Genomic DNA, 9,981 nt, shown 5'->3' with positions numbered 1-9,981 from the left:
CTCAATGTTGGAGAGGGGTTTGCTCGCCTATGGTGTAACACCTCGTTCAGGAAGATTGTGTTTAGTTTTGGTCATAGCTTATGTTCTTTCCTTTCTCTGTCGTATTGCCTTTTCTGTTTGCTTATGTATCCTTTCTCCAATAATAAAAAAAAAAAAAGTATTTTGGTTTTTATAGATACTAAATGATAAGGAACATTTTCACTAGTTAGAAAATTTTTCCAAACACCTTAGAGTCTTCGATGACTAAAAGCATCATGAGCTTACCAAAAGAATCTTCGGTCACCAAAAGTATTGTTGGTCACAAAGGGTCGTTAGGTACCCTTCTTGACACCGTGCAACATGCTTCGCTTTGATGGACAGCACGTATCAATTGGTCGTCATGTACCAAGGGGTCGTCAGGGACCCAGCGGTCGTCAGGTACCTTCCCTAACATCACTTGACATGTTCCACCCTGATAGTCGTCACGTATCAATGGTCATCATGTACTAAGGGTTCATCAGGTACCTAATGGTCGTCAAGTACCTTCCCTGACACTGCGCGTCATGATCCACCCTGACGGTCGTTATATATCAATGGGTCGTCAGGCACCAAGGGGCCATCAGGTACCCAACGGTCGTCAAGTACCCTCCCTGACACTACGTGACACGATCCACCTTGACGGTCGTCACGTATTAATGGGTCGTTAGGTACTAAGGGGACGTTAGGTACCTAACGGTTGTTAGGTACCTTCCCTAACACCACGTGGCACACTCCGCATTGACGGTTGTCACGTATTAAAGGGTCATCAGGTACCCTTCCTGACATTGCTTGACACGCTCCGCCCTGACGGTCATCACGTAACAGTTGGTTATCATATACCAAGGGGTCGTCAGGTACCCAACGGTTGTCAAGTATCTTCCTTGACACCGCGTGACACGTTTCACCCTGACGGTCGTCACGTATCAATAGGTCGTCAAGTACTAAGGGGTCGTTAGGTACCTAACAGTCGTCAAGTATCTTCCCTAACACCGCGCAACATATTCCGCCCTGACGATCATCACGTATCAATGAGTCGTCAGGTAACCAACAATTGTCAGGTACCTTTCTTAACATCGCGTGACACATTCTGTCTTGACGGTCGTCATGTATCAATGGGTCGTCATGTACCAAGGGGTCGTTAGGTACCCAATGGTCATCAGGTACCTTCCTTCACACTGCATGACACGCTCCGCCCTGACAGTCATCACGTATCAATTGGTCGTCATATAGCAAAGGGTCGTCAGGTACCTTCCCTGACACCGCGTGACACGTTCTGGCTGACGGTTGTCATATATCAATGGGTCGTCAGGTACCAAAGGGTCGTCAGGTGCCCAATGGTCGTCAGGTACCTTCCCTAACACCGCGCGACACTCTCCATCCTAATGGTCGTCATATATCAATGGGTTGTCAGGTACCCAATGGTCGTCAAGTACTTTCCCTGACACTGTGCAACACATTCCGCCCTAACGGTCATCACATATCAATGGGTCATCATGTACCAAGGGGTCGTTAGGTACCCAACGATTGTCAGGTACCTTCCCTGACACTGTGCGACATGCTTCGCCTTGACGGTTGTCACGAACCAATTGGTCGTCATGTACCAAGGGGTCGCCAAGTACCCAATGGTCGTTAGGTACCTTCCCTAATACCATGCAACACGCTCCGCCCTGATGGTCGTCACATATTAATGGGTCGTCAGGTACCAAGGAGTCATAAGGTACCTTCCTTAATACCATGCGTCACGTTCCACCTTGATGGTCGTCACGTATCAATGGGTCGTCAAGTACCAAAGGGTCATTAAGGACCTAATGGTTGTTAGGTACCTTCCTTGACACTACTCGACATGCTCCGCCTTAACGGTTGATAGGGATAAATCCCATAGCAGACAGATCCAATTTATTAAGCTAATAATAAAGCAACAGTGACACCTAGAGACGGTCTAGATAGCTTGACAATTAAAAACCTGTAGACGGAGTCTCATCTTGAACGGAAATTTGAGAAACGGACAGACCCTTTAATAGGGACGGACTCTTTAAGGTGGACAGAGTCGACGGAGACAGGTGGCAAAGCCACGTGACCTAAGTAGTCTCCAAGGAACCTAATATGGGAATGCCTTGCATTCTACGTTCCACCGTAATCTAAGGGATCCCTACAAGGAAAGAATTCCACAATATTTGGACGCTGGAAAAGATCTTCTCCATAAGGAAATACCTTTTCCATCAAGAAACTGAGGTCAACTCTATGCTACTATAAAACCCCAAAGCCTTCACAAATCAAGGTATGTGAATTTTCTCTAGCTCTTGCACTATTGAGTTCTTGGAGATTCTTCCATTATTGACTTAACCTTTGGAGGGTTTTTGGCCGGTACCCTACCAGTGCCCTTTGATTGGTTCTTCTCTTTTGTTCTTCAGGTGCACCCATTGGCACGTGTATGAACGATAAACTCACTGATGATTTTTGTGCATCATCAGTTGGCGCCATCTGTGGGGACTGAGTGATCAACCATATCATTGCTCCTAAGACAAAGAGTTGCATGGTCCAGATGATTAATGGCTACCATCAACCAAGAGACTAGAAACCTGCCCAATGCCTAGGAGAGGTAAGTGCAAACCCTCGCTGCTGTGGTTGAGCAACTCCACCACTCCTCAATCCATCCAAACTCGGTGAAGAGCTTTCCATCTACTTGGTCGTATCCCCCATGGTTGTCAGTTCAACTCTCATCCAAAAGAAGGATCGTGTGCAGTTACCCGTTTGCTACACTAGCCGAGTGCTTAGGGGAGCGAAAGAGAGATATCTCCTTATGGAGAAGTTAGCTTTCGCTCTAATCATAGTAGCCTGCAAGCTTAGGCCATACTTCCAAGTGCACACCATAGTAGCCTAGACGAACAAACCCCTTAGCCCAAGCATTAGTTGACTTCATCATAGAATTTACGACGAATAAGGAGGAAGGATGGGGGGCAGCTCCATGGAAGGTTTGAATGGACGGATCATCCAACAGACATGCTGGAGGGATCGGAGAGTCCTACAATCTCTTGAAGGGGACATCATAGAATGTGCCATCCGACTTTAGTCCTGACAACCAATAATGAAGCTGTATGAAACTGCACTTACGGGACTCGACTTGGCCAAAGTAGCTGGGGCCTCATCAATCGTCATCCATAGTGACTCCCAAGTTGTTATCGGGCATATCAATGAAGACTACGAAGCCAAGGGAGAGTGGATGAAGAAGTATCTTAGCCTTATCAAGAGACGGACAAATCAAAATTTTGCAGCAGAATTTGTACAAGTCCCAAGGGAAGAAAAAAAACATGTTGATCAATTGGCCAAGGCCATATCTACTGAACACATGACTATTGGTCGTTAAGTACTATCCTTCACCCAATACTCCCCTGCCACTAAGGAATTGGAAATACAAGTGATACTAGTAGGTATTGGTTGGACGATTCCCATCACCTCCTACCTTAAGGATGGGATGCTTCCGGAGGACCACAATGCGTCCCAAAGGTTGAAAGTTCGGACATTGCGTTATGTGTTGATGGGAGATGTTTCTCCCGACCATACCTAAGATGTTTAATCTCTGACGAAACAAACTACATCATTAGGGAAGTCCATGAAGGGGTGTGTGGAAACCACTTAAGGGCGCGATCGTTGGTCCACAAGCATGTACGACCAGGGCCTACCATGCAGAAGGATGCCCAATCCTATGTAAAAGCATGCAACAAGCGCCAACGCTTTAGCAAGACCTTATGGCTAAACACTACAGAAGGAAGTCGATGGGCACCTAATCCTCACCCCAACGGGATGGATTGACAACCAAGAATCCCCATAGGCAACTAATTCTCATCCTTATAGGATGGATCGACAACCAAGGATACCAACGATCAAGAATGCCAACAACGCCTGATTCTCATCCAAAGCTAAGTCCTATCTATGAGATGAACCGACGATCAAGGATGCCTACGGGCACCTGATCCTCATCCAAAGATAGTGTTTCAGTGAAATTCAAATTTTGGGAAGCTGAAATGTAAAGTACAAAAAGTGAGACACAGATTGCCAAGGTGTCAAAATATTAGCCATTGGATTAAATGGAAGGCTGGGATTTGTCCTATTGAACGGGAAAAACCTTTGCGAGGGTTTAACTTAAGCAACACAAATCCCAAACACTAAGTACCAAAGCAAATCTAAATCCCAGAAAAACTTTTCCAACTACACCATGAGAAAATCTCCAATCTCATATCTCTCACACATCTCTCGTCATAAGCCACAGTCCTTTGCCCCTTTTCTTTTCAGAAATTACATTTCTGACCCCTCTTCTCCTCCTTCTTCTTTTTCTTCTTCTTCTTCTTCTTCACCATTAGTCTCACACACCCATCTCAAGCCCTGTGCCAAAACCCATGTCTCATTCTTCAAACCCAACAAATTTAGAAAAAACCCATTCCGAAATATGGACACTCTTGTTGTGAGACCAACCCAATTGTCCTCTAGGCAAAGAAAAGTCAAGCAAAAACCTGAGCTTGAAGAGGCTTTTAACTCGTTACAAACCTAATAATAAGCCCATTGAATACAAATTACAACAATTTAAGCATTTTTAAACAATTGACAAATATGCAGGCAATATAAAACTTGATTTCAATTCCTAAGCTAAAAACCAAAAACATAAAAAATAAGAGAAAATAGAATTAAATTCAGCACCAATAAATTAATCAACAAAATTGTGACACCATTATTTACGTTCCTTCCTTTCCTAGCAACCAAACAGAGTTTATTAAAAAAATAGAGATAAAAGAAAACCTACCAAGTGGTGATCTCCCTCTGAACCAAATCGACAAGGCTGGCTCATCACAACCACCTTATTCTCTCCTTTGACCAAAATCTCAATCTCAATCTCTTTCTCTTTCTCTGTCTCTTAATTTCATTTCCCTCCATTGATCAAACCTGAAAACGCATCAACTTCTCTCTTTCCCGATTTTCTCCAAACCCTAACCCTTAATTTCTCTGATCTAGGTTTGAAAAGCATTAACGTCTCTCTACACCTGATTCTCTCCAAACCCCAACCCTTACTCTCTCTTTGATCTAGGTACGAGTGTTTAGGGGTCAGGATCTCAGATGGTGAATTATTGTTTTTGTTGATGGGTCTGAGTTGGGTATGCTAGAAGTGGAGATGACTGGTTGACGGAGAGGTAGAGAGCATGGAGGTTGAGAGAGAGAACCCGCCCGGTTGAAGTGAGAGAGAGAAAAGAAAGAGTTTCAATGAAATTCAAATTTTGGGAAGCTGAAACTGAAATGTAAAGTACAGAAAGTGAGACACGTATTGCCAACCTAGACGGGTGAGGTGTCAAAATAATTAGCCATTTGATTAAATGGAAGGCTGGGATTTGTCCTATTGCACGGGAAAAACCTCTGCGAGGGTTTAACTTAAGCAACGCAAATCCCAAACGCTCAGTACCAAAGCAAATCTAAATCCCAGAAAAACTTTTCCAACTACACCATGAGAAAAGCTCCAATCTCATATCTCTCACACATCTCTCGTCATAAGCCACAGTCCTTTGCCCCTTTTCTTTTCAGAAATTACATTTCTGACCCCTCTTCTCCTTCTTCTTCTTCTTCTTCTTCTTCTTCTTCTTCTTCTTCACCATTAGTCTCACACACCCATCTCAAGCCCTGCGTCAAAACCCATGTCTTATTCTTCAAACCCAACCAATTTAGAAAAAACCCATTTCGAAATATGGACACTCTTGTTGAGAGACCAACCCAATTGTCCTCTAGGCAGAGAAAAGTCAAACAAAAAGCTGAGCTTGAAGAGGCTTTTGAGTCTGCAAAAACCACTGAGGAAATGCTCAAGGCTTTTAAGGACATGGAGTCAGCTTTTGATGAGGGAGAGCTTGGGTTGGCTTCCTTGAAACTTGGCCTCAAATTTGACCAAGAAGGTGAGGACCCTGAAAAGACTCTATCTTTCGCTAGTAGAGCTTTGAAAGCTTTGGATAAAGATGATAAACCTTCTTTACTTGTAGCCATGACTTTGCAATTGATGGGTTCTGCTAATTATAACTTGAAAAGGTTTAATGATAGTATGGGGTACCTTAATAGGGCTAATAGGTTGTTGGGTAGGTTGGAGGAAGAGGGTTTTAGTGGTGAGGATGTTATGCCGGTTCTTCATGCAGTGCAGCTTGAGTTGGCCAATGTGAAGACGGCAATGGGGAGGAGAGAGGAGGCTCTTGGGAATCTTAGGAAGTGTTTAGAGATTAAGGAGGCGACTTTTGAGAAAGATAGTAGGGAATTGGGTAAATCACACCGGGATTTGGCAGAAGCATATGTTGCAGTTTTGAACTTTAAGGAGGCTTTGCCATATTGCATGAAGGCGTTGGAGATACATAAGAAGCAATTGGGACAGAATTCGGTGGAGGTTGCACATGATAGGAGGCTTCTTGGGGTTATTTATACTGGGTTGGAGGAGCATAAGATGGCTTTGGAGCAGAATCAGTTGTCACAAAAGGTTTTGAAGAATTGGGGTCTTAGTTCTGATTTACTCCGTGCCAAGATTGATGCTGCTAATATGGAGATTGCACTGGGGAAGTATGACTCTGCAATTGAGTCTTTGAAGGGGGTTGTTCAGGAGATGGATAAGGATAGTGAAACTCGGGCAATGGTGTTTATCTCAATGGCAAAAGCGATGTGTCATCAGGAAAAGTTTGCAGACTCGAAAAGGTGTTTGGAGATTGCTTGTGGAATTCTTGACAAGAAAGAGACGACATCTCCAGTGGAAGTTGCCGAGGCATACTCGGAGATATCGATGCAATATGAAACTATGAATGAGTTTGAAACTGCAATTTCATTGTTAAAGAGAACATTGGCTATGCTTGAGAGGCTTCCGCAAGAACAGCACTCTGAAGGAAGTGTTTCTGCAAGAATAGGATGGTTGCTTTTGTTGACAGGCAAGGTGCAACAGGCTATTCCTTACTTGGAGAGTGCAGCGGAAAGGTTGAAGGAAAGCTTTGGTTCCAGGCATTTTGGCGTGGGTTATATCTACAACAATTTGGGGGCAGCATATTTGGAGTTAGATAGACCTCAGTCAGCTGCACAGATGTTTGCCGTTGCAAAGGACATCATGGATGTATCACTTGGTCCTCATCATGCAGATTCGATTGAGGCATGTCAGAACCTTTCAAAAGCTTATGCTGCCACTGGAAGGTGAATTCTTTTCCTGGTGTCTGGTTTCATTTGTGTGTTTATATTAATTAATTGGTTATTGAAATCGCATTGCATTTCTGAATATATTAGATAATAGGATGACTTTTTTGATTCTGTGAAGTCTTATAACTTCCTTTCCTTGAGGCTGATATCAAAGGGAAACTTCATCTGTGCAATATAGAATGAGCAGTTTTGTAGGAAAACGCGCGCGCGCGCACACACACACACATCCGTTTTAAATTAAACCCCAAAATTTGGTTTCATCAAGTGTGCACCCTATAATTTTAAATTTGTTGTAACTTGGACCCTTAGTGATCTCTATTAACTAATAGCAAAGGAAACGCACATAAGACCTATTTGGACACTAAAAAGCCTTTCACATGAATGCTAATTGGTATTTTAGTGTTAGAAAATCCACAAAACAAAAACGTCTTGAAAAGATTGTTTTTAATTAATTAATTAATTTCTTTCCCCCCCTCCTTTCCAAAATATGCATTTGAGTAAGCCTTAATGCTATCTTTTCTGTTAAATTACCAAATACAATTTTTTTTTTCATTGATTGTTTACTTATCAAAAAAAAAGAAAAAAGAGAAACCATATATGGTTCACAAGGAGGAATGTTAGTACCTAGGTAGGTCCCAAATGCAATGTACGTCATTTTTGTTATTATAATTAATTGAGACTCACCAAGGTCCTGCATTTTAGAGAAAGAATGACCACTTATGCAGCCATCCAATAATACAGAGTGCTTGAAGCCTCAACCTTTGTGTCATTGTTTCCTTTGTTTCCATCAATTTAGGGTTTGCTTAGTATTCTCAGATTAAAAATTTGAAAAATATTTACTCCCATGTAATTTTTTTTCTAATTAGTTTTCTAAATTTTTATTAAATTAAAGATCCTTGAATTTTCTTCCCTTGCTACTTTTCAATTTGTGTTAAATTACACCATTTCCTCAAATGTGCATGTCATGATCACCATTGCTTTAGGCTTTTTAGTTACAACAACCTGATGCTATGCCAATGAGCCCTAGCTTAAATGAAATGTGCTTCCTTTGACAGCTAAAAAATCCACTAAACTCACAGGGTGCCTACGTAACTTGCCAATAAAAACAATGTGGGGAAAAACTGATGCTTCAAGGATAGGAGTTGTATTGCCTGCATTGTTAGTATGTTATGCATATCTTCCTCATACATGTGGCCTGCGCTCTATGACTAGTATTCAATTTAGTGGATTTTTTAAGCTAGAAATGTCTGATAATGTATTTCTCTCAGAGATTCGTGATATGTGAGTAACTTTCATTCGAATTAACAGATTTTATCCAGCATTCTTAATTTGATTGTTTTGCTTAACTTTCTTCTTTCATGGCTTATTCTTATCTCCCCCCCCCCCCCCCCCCAAAAAAAATAATATAATAAAGAAAAAGGAAAAAAATCTATGGCTCATTTCTATATCCACTGATTTCTTCTATTTCTATTGCAATATTAAACTGCAATATAATAAGGTTTGTTAAGCAATCCATATTCTTTTGACACCTTATCTTGGTGATTTCCTATCATTTGCTCATTGTGTATTTAAGTGAAGATTAGTACAAAAATGCATAGATGTTCAGAGCAAATGTTCATGTCTGCATGCATGTATTCATCATGGGAGCGGTTAAATAACATGAAAAAAGATTCACAAATTCCTTATCCTTGAATTTACCTAACTCCCCCCCCCCCCCCCCCCCCAAAATAAAATAAAAATAAAAAACCATGAAATGAAGCTTTTAAGAGACTCCCCCCTGCCCCTTTTTATCTATGACATTAGGGTTGAAATTATGAAGATAATTTGCCTCTTGTTTTGTGCAGCTATGCTTTGCAATAGAATTCCAGCAGCAGGTTATTGATGCTTGGGAAAGCCATGGCTCCAGTGCAGAAGATGAATTCAAAGAAGCCCATCGACTTCTCGAACAACTAAGAAAAAAGCCCGAGGTGGATCCCCCAACAATCATCCTGTGAAGGCCTTGCCCTTACCTCACACTAGTGTCTCTTCTAGGAGCTCAGAACCTGATATTCCTGTTAGTCAAAATCTATCCAGCACAAATTAGAGACTCCTTCCCTAAACTGATCTTTTACATAATCTAGCACATTGTTGCACGGTATTACCTTTTTTTTTTTTTTTTGAGCATTACCCCTAATTTTTGAGGGCCAGTTGTTGCCTTTTGATATACTCAAAAGTATGTATGTAGCTAGTGACTCAATTTTGCTATTTTTGAAACCTGTTGTTGTGCCTATATGTAGCGTACTTAGTGGTTTTTGTTACCGAAATTTGAAAGTATACTATTTTTTTCATCTCTGCTCATTCCAGCCTTGATGTTTACAAAATGAATCCAATCTTAATGATGCTGAAAATCATATAATAAGAGAGACTACTTCGTGTTATTACTGCCATTCTATGAACTTTTCGCATTACATTTTGTGACTCTGCAAACGGATCTGACTGGTGACTGAAGTTTGAAAACTATATTGAGGGTTCTTTCACTACATGCAGTATCAAGTTTTCATAGGGCTATTTGTGGCATTGCAAAGACAGTTTAAGAAAGTTCATTGTTAATGTCAGGAGTCTAATCAGAGTAATGTACTTCTCCTAGTGGAGTCTCACCTTTTTTTTTTTTTTGGTTACCCGAAAAAAGAAATTTTTCTGGGAAGGGGATGACTCTCTAAGGAACCAATACTTGAGGAAATAAAGGGGAAAGGGGGTCGTATCCTGTGGGTTAATTCATAGTCTGACCTTAGT

General features: G+C 41.5%; 1 protein-coding gene across 1 annotated transcript; it reads left to right on the top strand.

Annotated features, from left to right (window-relative positions):
- Window positions 1-5,429: 5,429 nt before the first annotated feature.
- LOC112025163 (protein KINESIN LIGHT CHAIN-RELATED 1) lies at window positions 5,430-9,534 on the top strand. The gene is given in 4 exon segments (XM_065765212.1): window positions 5,430-7,206; window position 7,475; window positions 9,054-9,162; window positions 9,165-9,534. Coding segments are annotated over 4 exon segments (1,938 nt in total). The 5' UTR covers window positions 5,430-5,506; the 3' UTR covers window positions 9,293-9,534.
- The last annotated feature ends 447 nt before the right edge of the window (window positions 9,535-9,981 follow it).

Source organism: Quercus suber, unplaced genomic scaffold (assembly GCF_002906115.3).
Source record: "Quercus suber isolate HL8 unplaced genomic scaffold, Cork oak 2.0 scaffold_615, whole genome shotgun sequence".
In the NCBI taxonomy this organism is placed as follows: Eukaryota; Viridiplantae; Streptophyta; class Magnoliopsida; order Fagales; family Fagaceae; genus Quercus; species Quercus suber.
This window is presented reverse-complemented; position numbering and strand designations above follow the sequence as displayed.